Source organism: Podarcis erhardii (genome assembly GCF_964252035.2).
Source record: "Podarcis erhardii genome assembly, chromosome: 7".
Classification (NCBI taxonomy): domain Eukaryota; kingdom Metazoa; phylum Chordata; class Lepidosauria; order Squamata; family Lacertidae; genus Podarcis; species Podarcis erhardii.
In genome coordinates, this window is record NC_138511.1 from 21,048,318 (window position 1) to 21,068,813 (window position 20,496).

General features: G+C 46.6%; 2 protein-coding genes across 2 annotated transcripts in view; one reads left to right on the forward strand and one right to left on the reverse strand.

Moving 5' to 3' along the window:
- Window positions 1–4,186: 4,186 nt before the first annotated feature.
- UBE2J2 (ubiquitin conjugating enzyme E2 J2) lies at window positions 4,187–16,800 on the reverse strand. The gene is made up of 7 exons (XM_081871352.1): window positions 16,617–16,800; window positions 11,331–11,461; window positions 10,320–10,360; window positions 9,196–9,298; window positions 7,351–7,489; window positions 7,115–7,195; window positions 4,187–4,681 (listed from the first exon to the last, which is right to left on the reverse strand). The coding sequence occupies exons 2-7, from the start codon at window positions 11,459–11,461 to the stop codon at window positions 4,394–4,396; spliced, it is 783 nt and encodes a 260-aa protein (XP_081727478.1). The 5' UTR covers window positions 16,617–16,800; the 3' UTR covers window positions 4,187–4,393.
- Window positions 16,801–20,153: 3,353 nt separating this feature from the next.
- SCNN1D (sodium channel epithelial 1 subunit delta) overlaps window positions 20,154–20,496 on the forward strand; it is a 72,870-nt gene continuing 72,527 nt past the window's right edge. The window contains exon 1 of the mRNA XM_081871018.1: window positions 20,154–20,322. The gene's annotated coding sequence lies outside the window, so the exon portion shown is untranslated. The remainder of the gene's footprint in view (window positions 20,323–20,496) is intronic.

Genomic DNA, 20,496 nt, shown 5'->3' on the forward strand with positions numbered 1-20,496 from the left:
TCATGTGACAAAACTCGTGGGCATTCGAAAAGCGGAAAGCAGAAAGCAGCCTTAAACTGGGAACAGACCACTGCTCCATCGAGCTCAGTACGGCCTACACTGACTGGCAGCAGCTCTCCAGGGCTTTGGGCAGGGGACATTCCCAGCCGTACCTGGAGACTGAATCCTGGATCTTCTGCATGCAAAGCAATGCCCCACCAGTGAGCTAAGGCCGTTTGGTAAATGCAGAGCTCATGTAATCACAAGCTTACCTCTGAAAGGCTTCCTCCAAATTTGCTCTCCTAGCAACCAATGTTTCCTCTCGGGCACCTGGGGGGAAAAGCCATTTTGTTTGCTCAGGCTTTTAATGGGAGATAATTGTCCTGATTTCCAACAGGGACGCTCTTCTGCCGACGACTTAATTTGCCTGTTATTTTACTTTCCCTGTTTTGATTTGCTGGGGTGCCTCAGAGATCCATTTGAACAGAAAGGCTGGCTATAAATCTTCAGGGTGGGTTGTTTTGACGTTCTGAAGTGCTCTACCTGCGCTGCCCAACATAAACCACATGCAATCTAAAAAACAAGCAAACTACTACTACAAAGGTGAGTTTGTCGCTGGTCCACCCCACCCCACCCCGCCAAAAAGCTCAAGTTTCTAGATCTTGTCGTTGCAAGCTTCAGCTCGACATGAGAGGAGAGGATTTGCTGTAAGGTAAAAAATAAGGATGCTGAGCTACCCCTACCCATCAGGGCTTTAGACCCTTCATAGCTCATGGTCACAACGCAACAGGTGATGTTTAGTTTAGCTATGCACATCTGCTTGAATTCTGACACTCTATAAAAGCCTCGGAATTCAGCTGCTGTTAACCTGCTGCTGTTTTTTCTTAGGGCAGAATTTGCTGCTAGAATACAGAGTATATGGAGGAAAGGGAAGGATGTTCAGCCTAGGGGAGAGCTCTGGAGAAGGGTGAGCTTTGCTCTGTTGCAAACAACCAGCCTTGCATGCAAGTGAGACCAGGTTCGATCCTCAGCCCCCAGGGCTTTCCTTTAAAAAAAAAACAAAGATAAAAAGCACACCACACAGTTCCTAACAGAGAAGACAGAAGCCTTTGTAGAAACAGATACATTTAAGATCTTCTCGTGCTGAGAGAGCAGATGAAAAGCATGTACAGGAGCCCCACTTGAAGAACGATTATAAATAAAATTCAATCAAAAAAAGGAAGGGGAAAAAGGGGAGGGGGGGAGAGAAGGAAAATAAACACAAAATCTCCAAAGTGTTTTTTATAAATACAGATATTAAGTCATTCCTTACCGCACGTCATCTGCACCGCCCGCGCCCCCCGCCCCCCCTACAAGATCTCCTTTCCAAAGATATGGATCTATCCAGTTAGCTTCAACTATTCCATACCTATTTGCAGATAAAATTGATCAAAGCACATATTTACTGATTATCTAAGCTACATGGCTCATGGGTTTAATGCTCTCCGCTTTTGCTACCCCCACCCTCTGCAGCTACTTTAAATCATCCAGCAGAACCAGGAATCAAGTTATTTGGTGGGTGTGTTTTTTTAAAACCTACAAAAGGGGAATAAAAGCAGCCGCCTAGATTTGATTTTATTTTTTAAGAGGGGGAGAGAAAGGGGAAATATCACATTCTTAATACTCAGGAAGTCCCCCTTTATTCTGAGCCTGTGGCAAAGGTTTTTTAAAAAAGGAACGAAGTGGGTTTTAGAAGTCTAAGAGCCTTTCAACCTCACCAATATTCCTTTGTTAAGTTGGAAATCGAGAAGCCTGTGACTTTATGAAGTGAGCCACGGCCGATTTGGAAAAGGCACTAGCATTCGCCTCTGGGCTGAGGCAAAAGGATTTGGGAAAGATTTGAGCAGGGGCCTCTCAAACCCAGCCATAAACCACATCTCACCTATCATGTGACATGCTCTTTTTCTTTGACACGGGAAAAGATTCTGCAGTGGCAGAGCTAGGGGAACCTTTGGCCCTCCATATATTGCTGAACTATACAACTCCCATCAGCCCCAACCAGCATGGGGTGATTGGGGTTGTACTTCAGCAACACCTGGCGGGCCACAGGCCTCCCACGTGTCTGCCACAGAGGAGGGCCCAGCAACTTTGGTCGCTTAACCATCGGGCCCCCAAGGCAGTCAGGCCGGTGGCTGCAAACACCAGGCCTCCGACCACATTTGCCAAGGCCTTGGGAGCCAATCGCACCGAGCGGGCAGTGCTAAAATGCATCGAGCAAGTAGAGTCACAACCCCCTACAAAATCTGGAGCTCAGTGCTGCTCCTAGCTGTCATATTATGGGTGGAAGATGCACACATCTGAATTCTCTCTCACACACCCTCTGCCAGGTTGACACCTGTCCCATGCTAGGTTTTTCTACATGCAGGATATCCTCAACATCCCTCCGTGGGAGAACATCTACCAAAAGCCAACGCCATCTCAACCTGTAGCCTGAAAAAGTCCAAATCACGAGAAGGTTCTTCCAAGTTGGTTAAGAAACAGCATCTCCGGCAAAGCCCAGAGGCCTCTGTGAGATTTGAAGCCAAGAGAGGGTCATCTCCTGACCCAGTGGCTGAAGCGTGTCCACCTTCCCCACACGCTCATTTGAGTGCTACTCTGATTTATAGTTCCCTATAAGGGTGAAGATTTGGGGTTCAAGCGAGACGAAGTTCCAAAAATCTGAGCAGAGGAGGAGCACCCCTCGATCTGAGTTTACAGGGCAAGTGAGTCACCACTGTTCCTCAACCCAAAGCAAAGCGAAAACCAGTCCCTTCAGGAAACCCACCTGTCGCCTGAGGGATCGCAACAAAGTCCTACTCTGACCAGACCCACTGAAATGAATGGACCAAAAATCAGTTACGCCAGTTCATTTCAACTGGGTCGACTCTTTGAGTAGGGCCAACGCCGGAGGCAAATCCCCGTGACGTAGCTTGAGGGGGCTTTGCTCCCCACATGCTCGATGTCGACAGAAAGTCTTCCGAAATTTGCACTGCATTTTGGAGAGATGAATTCTAACTGAACAGCTACACCTGGTGGCCAATTGCGAGGGGGGGGGGAGAGAAAGCAACCCCAAAACAACCCTAACATGATCGCAGACTTAAACTGCACTTTTTTAACACAGCTGTTTCAGGGAGGATTTTTTTTAAAAAAGTAACAACTAAGAAAAACACCAACTATAAAAGCCTCCATTAAAAATGAAAAAAGGACAGCAAACGACACCTGGAGACGGACTGTTCAGACTGCTCAATCGACAATTTTTTTCAGCTGTGACTGGCAATAGTGAGAGTTTGTGCAGGCCAGGAGTAAATAATAGAAAGAAACCTTGCATTATTGTGACAAGACCAAAAAAAATGTACGTGCACTTAAAATGCACATCCGGCTACCATGAGGGGCCTGGACTAGCCATGATTGTGTGGGATGGCAGGAGCAAAAAGCAAACCAGCTACCTCTCTTGGCACAATGAGGCTCTCATGGGGACGGCAGAGCAAGCAGTGCCTTGCTCCCCCTCGCTTCACTATTGTAATCTTTACTTTTTAAAAGAAAAATAGCTTTTTGTGAAGAAAACATCTCTCACCCCAGATGCAGGACACAAGATGCTTCGTCAAGCATGTCCCTTTTTTAAAAAAATGATGAATGTCTTGGCCTAAGAGCAGACAGACACACTCAACAGCTGAGCACCAGCACGTGAAGTGATGGCATTTGGAGCTGGGCATTTGGGAGAGAGGGTTAGGCAGCTCAACTATTCCTCTACCCTCCTCCATCTCCTCTACAAACCACTTCACACAACAGGAAGTTCTAAGGTGTGACTGGCAGCCTACTGAGTCAAAAAAGACCAAAAGGCGGAAGGAGAGAATGCAGAGGTCAACTGGCAGATTTGGAGGGTTATGCAGGCCTCCCCCTCCCACCCTGGCGTGACATAGGGAACCCCCTGGGGTCTCCAAAATGTGCAAATCCAAGTGAATACTGAAAAAGAGCTGAAGAATTCCAGAACTGATTCTGAGGTAAGTAAAAACAACACAACAATGCCATTTTGCGGGGAGGGAGGGAGAGGTAGGCAGAAACCGTTTTCCCTCTTGGCTAGTCTATTTTTAAAAATCCCACTTCACCTGTTCTGAGACCCAACTCATTTCTTCTCCTCCTTTGCCCCAAACTGCATTTGCTACAAATTTTTAAAGGTGGGTTGTTTTCCCCCCCCTTCCCCCATCCCCAAAACTAAACCCATGAGCCAAACTTTAGTTTTTACCTGTACATCGCGGTATTTATCCCAGAGTCGGGAATAAGATACCTAGGGAGTCCCATACGCTTTTGTTTTGTTTTCCTGCCGCTACCACTAATTTTGGTCTTGGAACCGGGAGGGGTGTAGGTGGATGGGTTGGAGGGAGGAAAAACAGCGCCTTCACTCCTGCGCTATGCTCCTCAGGACGTACTTCACCGTGTAGGCGAAGGCCGCAAAGCCGACTATAACAAACAAGTTCGCCAAAGCTCCGCCCAGGAGTCCATGGTTCCGATTGGCCTGCTGCAGGCCAGGGTGGTTGTTGGCAGCGGCCAATGGGATGTGACCGTTGAGGAGGGGCAGCCCGTTCTGGACGTGGTGGGCTTCCCCGTCGGGGACGACGTCCGGGAGCGGGAGGGTCAGGGGCCGGCTGTGGAGATCGTCTCGCGCCTTTTGTTTCTGCTTGATTTCCTGGGACGGGGAAAAACAGGGAAGGGAGATCAGAGAGGGGCAACGTCTGTGCTGGCGCTGACAAACCAATTTGTTTATTGCAGATACCAGACACTTGCCACCCAAAGGTCTACAAGCAACTTGCGTTAAAGAGAAACATGTGCACATACATAATACAGTGGTGCCCCGCAAGACGAATGCCTCGCAAGACGGAAAACTCGCTAGACGAAAGAGTTTTCCGTTTTGGAGGTGCTTCGCAAAACAAATTTCCTATGGGCTTGCTTCGCAAGACGAAAATGTCTTGCAAGTTCCTGCGGGGTTTTTTTCCTCCCCCCACCCTTTTTCTAAGCCGCTAATCCACTTATCTGCTAAGCTGCTAATAGCGCTAATCCGCTAAGCCGTCAATGGGCTTGCTTCGCAAGATGAAAAAACCGCTAGACGAAGAGAATCGCGGAACGGATTCTTTTCGTCTTGCGAGGCACCACTGTATCACTGGAGGGGGGGGGAGGCAGGGACCGTATTATACGTTAATATTTAGTGTAACAACTTACATAAAAACAAAAGCACCACATTAGGTCCGTAAACTGTAGCAAACAACATTTGCATTGTTGGCACCAGTCTGTCTCGAGAGACAGTGGAGTGCGCCTCTGGGGTGAAGTCAAACTGCTGTGTTAGCAGTGCTGAAGTGACCTCCTTGGGGTGCAAGCCTGGGCAGTATGCATTGTATGGAGGTCCTGGGCTGCCCAGACAACAAGACCTGCCTCTTGGCATCACTGATGCAGTTCAAAGGAAAGCAGAGCAAATACATCTGGCACCAGCTTGGCTGCAGTTGTTGTTGTTGCTGTTAATTGAATTTATATACTGTCCTATACTCGGGAGTCTCAGGAAGAAGAAAAGAGTTTGGATTTGATATCCCGCTTTATCACTAGCTGAAGGAGTCTCAAAGGGGCTAACATTCTCCTTTCCCTTCCTCCCTCACAACAAACACTCTGTGAGGTGAGTGGGGCTGAGAGACTTCAGAGACGTGTGACTAGCCCAAGGTCACCCAGCAGCTGCATGTGGAGGAGCGGAGACGCAAACCCGGTTCCCCAGATTACAAGTCTACCGCTCCTAACCACTTCACCACACTGGCGGAGGATTGTTCACAGAATAAAATCAAGACATAAAACCACAAAATAAATAAAAACAAGAACCCAAAAGCCCCCCTCAAAAAACAACAACAACATTTTAAAGGGGCAGAGAGCGTTCCACAGATAGGGATGAGGAGATTTCACCCCTCCCATATCCAAGAATCTCCTGACGAGTCTGCTGATTCTCCAGAGAGGAGGAGCAATGTTCTGCTTTCTACTTATTCAGCTCCAGCACCAAGTCAGTCAGTCAGTCAGTGTGTCGGAGAGAGAGAGAGACTGAGTGTTAGAGATCGTGTGCAGAGATAAGGTTGCTGCTAAGAGCAGCTGCAGACACTCAGTGCAGCATTCATTTATGCTTAGACCTATTTAGCTCTGTATATATAGTTGTAGTTATAGAATAAAAGAAGATTTTCTACAGAGCTGCTCTCCGAGTCGTGTATACACTGCCAGACTCTGCTATACTCTGCTGTGCGACAACTGTATTGTGGAAGTGAATCCGGTGCTCACAACTTTAAGCTGTGAGTCCACAACACTTTGACCTGGTGGTCTCTGGAAGTGCTACCCAGCTCGCCTAGCCCAGTCGGGATTGAAGTGCAGCCCAGTCAGGATTGAAGTGCATGAGTCCAGTTGGTGACACTGGCTCAAGGGCGATGCTGACAAGGGAGCCACTGCAGAGAAGGCCCGTTCTCTCGAGGAGGCGGCACAGGGAGAAGGGCCTAAGAAGATGATTTCAGGGTCCAGGTAGGTTCATATGGAAAGAGGCGGTCCTTGAGGTACTGTGGTCCTGAGTTACCGGAAGGAGGCGTACAATGCACCAGTCAGTGTAGACTTTACCGAGCTAGATGGACCAAGGTACTGAGCCAGTATAAGGCAGCTTCCTAGGTCCCTCCCCCCCTGCCTCTAGGTGCAATAAAATTGATGCCATCAAGGTCGCCCAGAAAGGCCGTCTTATACTGGTTTAGATGCATTGGTCAATTTAGCTTGTCTGACACTAAATGGCACCTTGGGCAACAGGTCAGTCAGTGCAGACACGCCAAACTAAGATGAACCAGGAGCTCAGTGGCAGAGCATCTGCAATGCACACAGAAGGTCCCGGGTTCAATCCCCAATGGCATTTCCAGGTAGGGCTTGGGGGGTGGAATAGACTCCATCCTAAAATCCCAGTATAGACAATACTGAGCTGGATGGACCAATGGTTTGACTTGGTATAAGGCAACTTCCTGTGTTCCTGTGATACTAGAGCTAACCAAAGCCAACCGTGACTATTGCACCATGCACATTGATCCCGTTTTGCAAATACCAGTTTCCAAATGTTCGAGCTTACCTCCACCACGTCAGGGAATAATTCACAGAAGACTTTGTCTTTGACGTTAAATGCTAAACTCTGCGACGCAAGCTGCCTTTTCTGTTGAGAGACGGGGAACAAAAAGAAAAGGTGGGCATCAGTTTGGAGCCGGCATTTTTGCAAATGAAACAACTGAACCTTGGAGGACCTCCGCAGCATTCAGTTATTTGTTTTTCATAGGCAGCTAGCAGATCCTGCCCTGGGAGGTTACTTACTGTGAACTCTGACGTTTCTATACTGCCCAGAGTGGGACCTTTTTCAACCATAAAACTAAGAAGGCCTGTTAAGATGGTCGAGACCGACCACGCTGGGTTCCACGTGTCCGGGTGGAAGTCGGTAATCGAAAGACATAACCTGCAAGGAAAAAGGTCAGTACAAAATTAGATGAAACTCCACCAAAGAGCATCAGAACTACATTTTTACCAAACCGCCTCCCTCCCACCACAAAAACCCCACTCATTTAAACAAGAGAAAGAAAGCATGTTTTGCATCCCCGCAACCAAAGAATCATGTGAACTGTAGGTTGTTAAAGTTGCTGGGAATTGTAGTTCTATCAAGCGTAAACTACAGTTCCCAGGATTCTTGGGGGCGGGACACGGTTTAAATGTATGACACAAGGTATATGAGACAACAAGGCACATAAACCTCAATATAGGTATCTGAGACAATAAGAACAGTCCTGATTAGGAAGCAAGCGTGAAACTGTAGCTCAGTCATTAGCACCCCAGTGCAGCGCTATCAATCCACTGGCTATTTCTGCCTCTTTCAAATACAGCAGATTCTCCAAAAAGTACTTTCAAGGTTCCTCTCACCTTCTGCACATTATATTCTGGCAAGTGACATGTGGTTCTTTAACCAAAGGTTGCATTAGGATATTAGCAAAATATCTATTTACACTTATTTCAGATTTTGCAAAGACCTCCCTACACGAGAGAAAATTCTATCTATTCTCTTGCATCTTTATCTATCTCTCTGTTTCCTTTTCCCTGTTTATGATGGTGTCCTTGAGCACCAATAACGTCAGCTAGCGCTGAGGAGTTCTTTCTAAACACTTTGTTTATCCCTCCAAAGAAACAAGTTTGCTGGCCTCTGCTGCAGATTAAGCCAAAATCTTCCCACAGGGTTGAGCAAATTCCCAAGCTCTTTATACGGCATGAGTTTTCTAGGAGGTGAAGTGTCTTAAAACGGGCTTGAGAGTGTGGAAGCTGGCCGCTCCCAGTCAGTTTCAGAAGCATTTGATAAAGGTTACTTTGTCTACTTGAGACAGCTTAGAATGAGACTTGAAAAAATAGAGCTCACATGTGGTCCCATCGCCATCTTATCTGTTTCAATCTCCTCTTGCCTCCAGCCCTGCCCATCACCGGCAAATGCACACACTCACACCCAGAGGTTGCCTAGAAGGGAAAGCTATAACTCGCCCCCCCCCCCGACTGGATTACTGCAATGTGCTCTATGTGGGACTGCCCTTGAAGATGGCGCTGAAGCTCCAACTGGGCTAAAATGTAGTAGCCAGCTTCCTGCCTGTGGTTCCATTTAGATCGCATATAATTCTTGAAGATGCAAAGCTTCAGCCTGGCCTCTGACGCCTCAGATGGTTTGTGATTTGTTTTTGCAACCCACACTCTGTGATTTGTTTGCAACCCACACTCTGGGAACTTAAGAGTGGAAGGAAGGAAATTAAATTAACAATACTCAGGTCCTTGGGCTCAAAAATATTCCTTGCATCTTGTTTAACAGCAGAGCATGTGCTTTCTACGCAGGAGGGCTCATTTGCCACATAAATGGATCCCAGGTTAACAAAGCTGAGAATCGCCAAGACTAGAGAAGTTTGGTCAGCCAGAGCAGACAATGTCTGGATACAGATAGGCCTAGAGATTGCCTCTGCAAAAGCTAGCTTCCTGTGCTGATGGGACAAAAGGGGGGGGGGACACACCCCTTGGCAAAGAGATCTGTGGACCAGCTTAGATCCAACAGATCCAGCTTTCTATGAGACACTGCTCGGCTTTGAAGTCATTGGCTGTAACGGTAAGAACAGGCAGACATTAAAGGAAGCTACTTACCTTGTATTGCATTTAAATCTTCCATTCGGTGTTATCATATAAATACTAGGAGGTTTGAAAGGAAATTCTCTGGGGAAGATTAGTTTCCCGTGATAATAGCCACCTAAGGTGCCGGAAAGGAAATAAAAACAACCCATATTCAATTAGCAGCAAAGGTGGGGAGGTCCAGGTTTGCTCAAAATCAGCCTGGCAGATGCACTGGACACCCGACGGCAATTCAAACACACACACCCTGCTACCACCACCACCCCCACAAAAAAACTACAAATGGCTGTCAACGGCAATCAAACTGGTCATGTCAAATATGAAGCAGGCCTGAGGCCACCAAAAAGAGAGATACAGCTTTATGGGCTGTGGGAGCCTCTAAAAAACTTATCTAGCCAGGGTAGTAAGAAGCATCTGTAGGAAAAGGGAGAGATCGGACTGCAGGGGCTCTCTACCAGCTCTGATGAAAAGACAAGCACCTTTGGCCTCCTCCCCCCTAAATCTTCCCATTCCAGCCAAGTTAGCTCACTGCAAGAACTAAGGACGGATGCCCATGTTTGCTTTACCTTTCGTGTCGTGTTTTTTAGGACTGCGGGTCAGAGGACAGGGAATGTCTTACTGGCATTCATAAGCCACTCTGGGAGCCTTGGGGAGGGGGTGTGAAGTAAACAAGCCTTCCTCAAAATGCTCTGACAACACCATCAATATGTGCTTTAGATCTGTATTTATATACAGTGGTACCTCAGGTTACATACTTAATTCGTTCCGGAGGTCCGTTCTTAACCTGAAACTGTTCTTAACCTGAAGCATCACTTTAGCTAATGGAGCCTCCTGCTGCTGCTGCACCACCGCTGCACGATTTCTGTTCTCATCCTGAAGCAAAGTTCTTAACCTGAGGTACTATTTCTGGGTTAGCGGAGTCTGTAACCTGAAGAGTATGTAACCTGAAGCGTATGTAACCCGAGGTACCACTGTATATAAATGGTTTAGATATAGAAGGGGGAAGTCACCAAGTACCACCAGCAACGACACAGATCTAAAGCACGTATTGTTGGTGTGGTTAGAGCATTTTAAGGCTTGTTTACTTCATAGTCTAGCTTTATTTTTATCTGGCGTTTCAAATGGTAGCTGCGATTTACCTTCGTACGGCGTCAACTCGGGTCCCCGTACAACATAGTGCCTAAGGGAGAAAGGGAGAGCTTTTATTGCACAGTTTCCAAGGAAGGGGGATAGGGAAGGGGGAGAGAGAAAAGGAAAGAAATAGGTTACATGTTATATCCCCACTTCAAAAAGCAGGTTCTCTATAGGCAGCCCTGCAGGAACACTGTACAGTTTCGTAATGTGGGGTAGAAGAATCATCCCATGTCTATAAACACTTACAAGTGGATACTATTTCAGTTAAATTTGGGGCATCATAGAGCAATGTTGGTAATGATTCATTTGATAAAGAGAACAGATCCTAGGCTTGCAATTAATTTTCTCCGGGTGACATGTCTCATCATGTTATGTGCATTTATACACACACCACACCAGTGTGGTTTAGTGGTCAAGAGTGCTGGGTTGAGGCCTGCGAGACCAGGCTTCAAACCCCCACTCGGCCAGGAAGTGTGGGTGACCTTCAGCCAGTGACTGCCTCATAGCATCCCCTGCCTTACAGGGTCGTTGTGGAGATTAATGGGGAAGACCAGTTGTGCCACACTGAGCAATGTGGAAGAAAGGTGAGATATAAATGCAGTAAGTAGGTTCTGAGTGCAGGCAACAACTGTTTTAGGTGTTTCCAACTGACATGCAACCATGTGTGCACTGCGCCAACCCCAGAAATGGCCAGAAAAGGGGGTGGAGCAGGGTTGCATGCGCTCCACTGCCATGTGCGGGGGTCAGGAATGCAATCCCTGCACAAGACGGTCATTGCCTGTAGATATACATGGAATGTCTCCCTTAAGGGTCAACAGGCTTCTGTGTTTGTCGGATGATCTCATCAAGCACGCTTTCACCATAAATAAAGAAGAGGGCTGTATCCAATGAAATCCTACGCAGTCTACCCACGTTATCTGTGTCCATCCATTTCAATGGGTCTACTCCGTGTAGGACCAACATTGATGACAACCCAAAAGGCTGTGACCCCTGCCCAGTTGGCCCCCATTCCTTACCATTCAAGGATATTTGACGGTAGAGGTTCAGCACATATATAAGGCACTGGGTCTTTTTTAATTCGCAGGTAGTCCTGTTTGAGTCTCTGGGTAGCTGTCGTGGGTGCTCGCTTATTACTATTGCTGCTCATCTGCCAATAAAGAGGGTGGGGGAAGGGAAAATACACTTATTTATTTATTTCAGCATTTTAAACTTCCCTTTCAGCCAAAGAGGCTTTCCGAGCAGCTTACAAAAATCATTACTAAAGACAAGTTTCCCTGCTCTCAGGACTCACAATCTAAAAAGACACAGCACATGAGGAAAGGGGGGGGGAGGGAAGAGGAAAAGGCAACGCTCAAGCGCAAGTTCTTCAAGCTGCAGGAGTAGAGCTGGTGACAATGTCGAGACCAGGAAGGACAACACAGTTCCTGTCTCACCAAACTTACATATACACACACCCAAGTTGTTTGTGTTGCCAGGGCAGACGGCAGCCAATGGCAAGATCAACAGCGCCAGCAAGATGACTTTCTACCACATGCAATGCTTCTATTACCCACTGCCAAACCAGGAGCAACAGCTGCCAATCTAATGCTCTGGAACCCAGCAAATGCAGGAGAGCAGAAAGCGGAAGGGCAGTGCCAAGCTAATCAGAACTTTGACCGATGTCCCTCAATTTTGCCCAACTTTCTGGCACCTGCAGAACATCAACCTTCACTAACAAGTCCCAGCTGCCTACAAGAGCCTTTGCAAAGGCCCTCAAAGGATTAACGAGGACACATTTCCCCTGTCTGTCTCCCAACAAAGGTCACCATACATACAGGGTGACCAGAGCAGTTTCTGTGTCAAAACCAGGCCTAAATCCCAACTTAAATGGATGTAGAAAATCATTTTCCTGCAGTAGCACCTCAGTCTGGTCCATGTAAACCCACTAAAAAACTTTGCCCAAGAAGAGGAGATTGGCAGCTGGGCAGTAGTTAGTTAGATTTTCTGAATCCAGGAAATTTCTTAAGGAGTTGTTTTCTCATTTTTTCAGTTAATTTGCCTTAACTTTACACTCTGGGTGGGGGAGCAGCTTCTGGACTCAGAGAAAGGAGTGGAGGGGTGGGGAGAAGCTCAAAATTTTCTTGTGCAATATTGGTTATCGAAGGTCAAACTGATAAAAATTCCCTTTAAGCACACCACGCTCCAACAAAATATTCCAAAAAAGCTCTCAGGGTTTTGACTGTTTGATCCAGCAGCACAATGAACGTTAAGAAGCATAATGGGTGTTGGGGAGTTAGGAACAGCCTGGCTTGTCCCACAGAAGTTCAAGGACTAATTTTTTAGGAAAAGGAGGGGTGAATGGGCACACAATAAGCTTTCTGAGCTTTGTGAGAAGCCACCAACCCAAGTTTGGGTGGGGGGGAGGAGAAAGGTCTCTGTAGATCAGAGTCAAAACCTGCTTTATTATGGAATTAAATTTATCAGGAGATTAAAGATTATTAAAACACACATTCAAATTTCTCCTCAGTTATTCCCTTACTAAACGCATAGACAGGCATGATGAAAAGATGCAGCCAAAAGGAAATTCTGGCATGAATGGGGGCAGCAGCATCTCTAGAGAACAGCAGTGGAAATCGTTTAAAAATCTGAGTTTATTCTTATGGCCTAAGAATCTCTGGAACCTAGTTACGGCAGAAAAACACACACATACATTATGGGTCCCAAAGGGACAGGAAGATCACTTCTGCTCAATATGGTGGGATTTTATTTCAAATAGTTTAGTTTCAGATTTACAGGTACCTGCCCCCGCCATGCCGTCTTAATGAATATGGATTTCATGGTTCCAAATTGGGTGTTATTATTTAATATGTTTAGGCTTTATATGCCCTGCATTTAGTTGGATATACAGTGGTACCTCGGGTTAAGTACTTAATTCGTTCCAGAGGTCTGTTCTTAACCTGAAACTGTTCTTAACCTGAAGCACTTTAGCTAATGGGGCCACCAGCTGCCGCCGTGCTGCCGTAGCACGATTTCTGTTCTCATCCTGAAGCAAAGTTCTTAACCTGAAGCACTATTTCTGGGTTAGCAGAGCCTGTAACCTGAAGCATATGTAAGCTGAGGCAGCACTGTATTACTGAATTTTTGTTACTGTTTACCTGTCCGTGTGGGTCCATAATAAACTGAAAACAAAAAACCCTAAATAGGTTAGCAGTTACTAGACGACTTAACTGTTGTTAATAAGGCTGCATACCTGCCATTACTCCCCAGCCCCACAAAAAAGAAACTTGGGAGTCGTAGTTTAATGCATCACACAGCAGCAATTCCGATCACCCTTAAACTACAGTTCCCAGGATTTTTCCAGGGGGCGTCCTTTAACATATGGTGTGTACATGGCCTAAGAATCAGCTATTCCAATCGATGGCTGCCCTTCCACATCCATAAACTCTTCAAAGGCAACCTCTTAACCCCCACCCGTGCCAAAGATCCCAGACATTTGGCAGGACAGCTCTTTGTTCAATGGCAGTGCACCTCTGAAGACCACAAGTTGAGGTCAAGGAGTGAGAGAACATTTTGGCCTTCGTTTCTTGCTTTGTGTGCACCCCAGAGTCTTGTGGGCTGTACAGGCTGCTAGACTTTATGGACCTTTGGTTTGATCGAGTTGGGCAGCTGATTTGCTGGGATTAAAAGCTTCAGGTGCGGAGGAAGTAAGACCAAGTGACCGAGTGACAAACAACACAGAAGGCTGTCGCGTTTAAGATTCAGTCATTTGAATGGCCACTCTGGAATGTGATGACTACACAGGCTGGTCTGATGTACCGAGGATGTTATTAGGAAAGGATCAAATACTTTGTTGGGAACTAGTGCCAAACACCAGCAATCATCCATGAGAGCCGAGGCGAGAACCTCCATGGTCAGAGGCAGTGTACCTCAGGGCGGCATGTCCCATTTCACCGTTTGAGGTGAAATGGAAAGTGCCACCCTGCTCTGCTGCACCACCCCCAGACCGCCCGCCATGCCACCTCTGCCACTGGCGCAGAAGCACCGCTGGCACAGGCACCAATTTACGGCAAGCTATTGCAAGATTTTGGTGAGATCTCACTGGAAATTGGCTAGGTATTTATCTAAGTAGCTGCGAGAGAGTGGAACATCTCACTACACAACCAGAGCTGGAGGTTACCAGCTCTTTAAAGCTGGATGACCTACACCTAGCCCAATTCTCGACTGAAAAATGTAACATTAATGCATAATACACTGAGAAGTGCACCCAGTCGCATGTTTAACTTATGGAACAGACTGCTGCAAGATGTGGCAACAACCATTGGCTTGGATTCCTTTAAAAGGGGGATGAGACAAATTCAGGAGGATAAGGCTTTCAATGGCAACTAGTTGTGATTACTATATGCCACCTCCAGGATCAGAGGCAGAAGAATACATCTGAACAGCTGTCTGTGGTGAACAACATGGAGAAAAGGGCTTCGGATCCTGATTCTCAGAGGCAGCTGGTTGGCCACTGTGAGGAATTGGGTGCTGGACTGGATGGAAATTAGATCTTCTGAAGAAGTAATACAAAATTCTGATGGAAGTGGAGGAGTAGAGAGATACAGTAGTTTTGATGGGGTTTTTTAAACGTTAGACAAAATCACCTAGATGTGTCAATGGCTACCAATCATGATTGCTATACAGAACCCCCCCCCCCCAAAAAAAACATAGAAAGCTGCCTTACGCAAGATCAGCTCACTGATCTGTCTAGCTCAGTACAGTCTACACTGGCAGCAGCTCCTCAGGGTTCCAGATAAGGCCTTTGCCAGCACTACTTGAAGGCTCTAGAGGCTGAACAGGGGATCTTCTGTATGTATCTCATTAGCTCTACTACTGAGCTATGCATGGCCCTTCCATTAAGTCAGAGAAAGCTGCCTTAGCTAAATGGCACAATGGTCTGGGGTAAGTACTCTGAGTAGCAACGGCTCTCAAAGAACCAGAAGCAGTCTACAGCAGATATCAATTACCAGTTCCTGAGGAGTAAACAACATGAAGAAAACGTTGCTCTCATGTCTTGCTTATTGGCTATCTAGGGGAATCTAGCTGAACACTGTCAGAAACAAAAAACTGAGCCGGGCAGAACTTTTGGTGTCTCTTCTGAGGTTCTTGGCCATGATACACAGGAACAGAGCAGAACATCTGTGTACAGAGATAGAAGATCTCTAAATATTGAGTTGTATCCAAGAGCAGGCCCATTAAAATCAATGGACCTAAGATTGGAATGCCCATTAATTTCAATGGGTCAACTCCAACTAGGATTAGCACTGGACAGAAGCCGTAGTTGCTAGAGCTCATTCCACAGAGGAGGGCTGTTGCAAACATGCCCTGTTTGTTTATTTGGTTTTAACCCACTTTTCAAGCAAATCTCCTCACAAAGCAGCAAGCTTAACATACAGCTAACAATACAAAACAAGTGTTTAAAAGTTTTTAAAAGTATTACCAAAGATTAAGAGTTAGCTAGCACATTTTAAAAGTCCAACCCCAGAATCAAAAAATGCAACAGGTGATTTAAAGTGCTGGTCCTGCTCTGTGCAGACTCACTGAAATTAATAGGCTTGATAAACATGGGTTGATTAACCAACTGGACCTACTCCAAGTAAACCTAGGTTATATACATAGCCCAATGGGTTACAGCAACCAAGTAAGTTCTACTTAAGACGTGTCAAAATCAATGAATCTCTGGTCATTGGTGTCCATTGGTTTTTATGCACCTACTCTGAGAAGGACAAAAGCGACGATCTAATATAAGCAGAAACTTAACTGCAACGCACCTTGTCCCCAAGCCCCTTAGAAGAGTGAGGTTGTGGGCTGCCCACAGACCCCTGACCGGGGTCTGCTGCCAGTCAGTGCAGGCAATACTGAGCTAAATGGGCCAAGGGTCGGACTCGGTGTAAACAGAGCTTCCCGGATCCCTATCTCGGGGGCCGAGCTCCTCCAAAAACCCCAGGTTCAATCCCCGGCGGCGTCTCCAGGTAAGGCCCTCCGAACCCCTGGAGAGCTGCTGCCAGCCAGTGCAGGCGGCAGTGGTTTCCAACGCGCCTTTCCCGCTTCCTGCGGAGAGCCACCCCAAAGGGAGAGGGGGTTCCGAGGCTCCCCATAAGCGCCGGCCTAGAAAGGATGCGGGCCTTTTGGTCGGACACGGCCATTCGGCTTCCCAGGCCAGAAGCTGCACCCCATAATAACAAAAGAACATTCCCCCCCCCCCCCACAAACCCGCTCCTCCTTCCTTGGCCTGCCTGGCTCCTTCTTTCCTCCTCCCTCCACTCCTCCTTTCCTCGACTCACCTCTCCCTGCTGGGCTCAGGGCCCCCCTGCGCGGCCTCGGGGCGGGGGAAAGGGGGAAGGAGGGGAGCCGGAGCCGGAGTCGGCCTCTCAGCCTGGGCGTCTCGCTGGGTCCCTCAGGTGCTCTTCCCGCCGCCGCCGCCGCCGCCGAGACCCTCCAAGATGGCTGCCCAAGGCAGGCGCCGAGTAAAGACCGGCTTCCCGTTTTTCCCCCACCTACTTCCGGTTCCTGCGGAGGATGAAAAGGAGAGGAGCACATCCAGGAGGCGACGCTCTGGGCCGCGGCCGGAGATGGGGGATTTGGAAGGGAAATGTACGATAGAGAAAGGTGTGGGGTTTTTCTTTGCGTCACTTCCTATGCAGAACGGAACCGATGTCATCACCATTGTAACCCCTCGCAAGATTGTACAGGAGGGGGTTGGCGGCTTCGCCAAGAGAGTTTACAGAAGGCCTATGGGCAATAGAGATAGAAAAGTGTAGAGTGACCTACGACTCCTTACATTTTTTTTAAATTTAGGATTCTCCATTTGATTTGAGATTTGTATAGTGGTTTTTCTAGCAACAGAAGCAAAGGGAAAAAGAGGCTCACAACGATAAAAAGAATAGATTCTTTTTTTAAAAAAAAATCAATATGGTAGTCTGATCGTACCAACAACAGCACAGTAATCTGATCGTACCAACATGACCAAACCGTACATTTAAAGCACTCTTACGCCACTTATTTATTTTTTATTATTACTTGTTAAATTCATCCGAGGATCACGCGGCGATTTACAGTAAAAAAAGAGTCATGGCTTTCCCCAAATAATGCTGGGAGCTGTAGCGAAATAAGTCATCTGCAGCATAATGGGTAAGCATAGCCTGCTATTTCATTTCATTTCATTAGTTTTATACCACCCTTCATCCGAAGATCACAGGGCGGTTCACAAGATACATATGCGTGTAAACGTATTGTCACTCTACCCGATATTAAGTCTATGGTGACTGGCAACACATTCTCCTCGTTCCATATCGAATGGGTCTAGCGCGGCTACGTGGCTTGATGTGCGCCTGCGCGATAGAACTTCTGCCCGCTTTGGTCCTTGGGGGCTGCTCACCTTGACTGCTGCCAAGGGGAGAGCGATGCGCTTTCTAGCCTCTCAGAAGCAAACAAAGCAGCGATTACCACTACTACGACTACTACATTTATTCATCACATTAAAAAAAAAAGAATATCAAAGTGACTTAACAAAATATTTAAAAACACCAAACAACTTGTTGACTGTGTAAAAATCAAATGCTGTAGAAACGAGCATCTCTAAAGGTATTCACCCAATAACAAGAAGAAAGAAGGGTGCATTATTTTTATTAATTTCTTTTTGTTCTACAAACCACATTATTCTAAAAACAACAACCCCCCCCAAAAAAGCAAAGTTTGCAAAAAATAATAAAACAATTAAATTCTCATTTAAAAACAAGCCCAAGAATCCAAAAACTTCAAAAATAATTAAAACCAACGATCAGCTGAAAAGCAAATTAAAACACATTCCAACATTCCACATGGCTGGATAGAGTTGCCTAAAGGAAAATGTTTTTAGCAGGCGCCGATTAGAGTACAGTGAATCATGTTATGTGTAATTGTGACTTCTTATATACATAATTCTTATATAAGAAGTGTGACTTCTTATATACATAATTTAAATTATATACATAATTTACCTTGGTTCCTCAGGTCTTTGGTAAACAGTCTTTGGTGAACAGTTTGGCAAATGGATCTGAGCATCCCCTAAGCATGTTTAGATAGCACCTTCTTTGCGAAACGGCTATACGGTGGTACCTCAGGTTACATACGCTTCAGGTTGCATACGCTTCAGGTTACGGACTCCGCTAACCCAGAAATAGTACCTTGGGTTAAGAACTTTGCTTCAGGATGAGAACAGAAATTGAGCGGTGGCAGTGTGGTGGCAGTGGGAGGCCCCATTAGCTAAAGTGGTGCTTCAGGTTAAGAACAGTTTCAGGTTAAGAACGGACCTCCGGAACGAATTAAGTACTTAACCCAAGGTACCACTGTACTTGCACTTTGACGTGCTTTTGAACTGCTAGGTTGGCAGGAGCAGGGACCGAGCAACAGGAGCTCACTCTGTTGCGGGGATTCGAACCGCCGACCTTTTGATCGGCAAGTCCTAGGCTCTGTGGTTTAACCCACAGCGCCACCCGTGTAGATGTGTGTAAAGAAAACCATATATCTTAAAGACACTACAGTCTCTGCCATGCCTCGTTTTTCCAAAGGAAAAACAAACTCTGGTTAAGTGCCAAGACCTCTGGAATCTCGCAACCTTCAGCAGAGATTTGGGTGGCCTATAACAATACTTATAGGAGAGGGCTAAGACAAAATGACCACGGACAATTTTAAAAGGTGCTTCGTTAGGTTTCTGTGAGATGAAAGGAACTTCCAAATGGCAAGCAATTAGGAAGATGAAATTGAGGATTAAAAGCCCTGTCTAAATCATAACATATAATTAAGGAGTTTTATCATTTTTTTGTTCCGGAGAGAGAAAGAGAAACTGGATTACTATTCTTGCAACGCTGACGGTACTGTATATAAAATATACACCCGAATTTACAACACCGAAGGGTTACAACTGCCCTGGACTCTTCAGTCAGTTTATAGTGCTTGGTTCTCTCCTCTCTATGTGTGTTTTTGTTTCAACTACAGATAATACCGGGACGTGGGTGGCGCTGTGGGTTAAACCACAGAGCCTAGGACTTGCCGATCAGAAGGTCGGCGGTTCAAATCCCCGCGACGGGGTAAGCTCCCGTTGCTCGGTCCCTGCTCCTGCCCACCTAGCAGTTCGAAAGCACGTCAAAGTGCAAGTAGATAAATAGGTACCGCTCCGTCGGGAAGGTAAATGGCGTTTCCGTGTGCTGCTCTGGTTCACCAGAAGCGGCTTAGTCATGCTGGCCACATGACCTGGAAGCTGTACGCTGGCTCCCTTGGCCAATAAAGCAAGATGAGCGCTGCAACCCCAGAGTCGGCCACGACTGGATCTAATCGTCTGGGATCTCTTTACCTTTACAGATAATACCATTGAGTTGGAAGGGACACCAAGGGTCATCTAGCCCAACCCCCTGCAATACAGGGGTCAAAAGAACTCTGCTGTATCAAGCCAAGGGCCCATCTGGTCCAGCATCAAGTTCTAACAGTGGCCACTGAGTCGCATCCTCCATCAATTTAACTGGTCCTCTTTTAAATCCACCCAAGTCAGTGAAGCTTGTGGCATCCTTCCGATTGCTGGACCAGATCAGCAGGGCAGTCACCCGCCGTCACGTCCTGGAGTCCATCATGCTGCCGGCTTCCTACCCAGGCCAGCTCCACTCAGCCCTTTGTCTATCCAGCTCTGCTTTGCTGGTTCCAGTCACCAACCTGGTATTTTAATCTCACCAATAATGACAGTGTGTTATTAGGCAAACCCGTCTTGCAAAAAAATGGTTTCAACACCTCTGCTGACTTGTTTTCTCCCGCATGCAAATAAATCACAGTGCATTACAGGAACGGCATTCGCTCCTCATCCCAAAGAAAGGATCCAAGTCGTGCAGTTGGTTTGTGTCTCGGGATGGATGCAATTTGCCAAAACAGAGAAGAAGCTGGGATTTTGACATTTTCTTCTGCGGGAAACTGTACTGTGTGTGGAGGGCTTTCTGGAATCTCAGGAAGGAATCAGAGTTGAAGGTAAGTAAGCATTTTTTTCATATTTCAGAGAAATAATAATAATAAAACATATATTCCATAAAACATATTTTGTGGCACTGTGCAAAATATGAGCAAGCCAGGGCTGAACTAATATTACCCTTGCCGGTACCTTTCCCGGGAAAATCAGAGGCTCACTATGTCAGGTTTCTATAG

Coding starts and splice junctions, on each gene's coding strand:
- UBE2J2 (XM_081871352.1), bottom strand. CDS start 11,461: ATGAGCAGCAATAGTAATAAGCGAGCACCCACGACAGCTACCCAGAGA. Junction 7,196..7,350: donor TAGAAACGTCAGAGTTCACA/GTAAGTAACCTC, acceptor GTCTCTCAACAG/AAAAGGCAGCTTGCGTCGCA. Junction 4,682..7,114: donor TATTCCCTGACGTGGTGGAG/GTAAGCTCGAAC, acceptor TCCCCGTCCCAG/GAAATCAAGCAGAAACAAAA.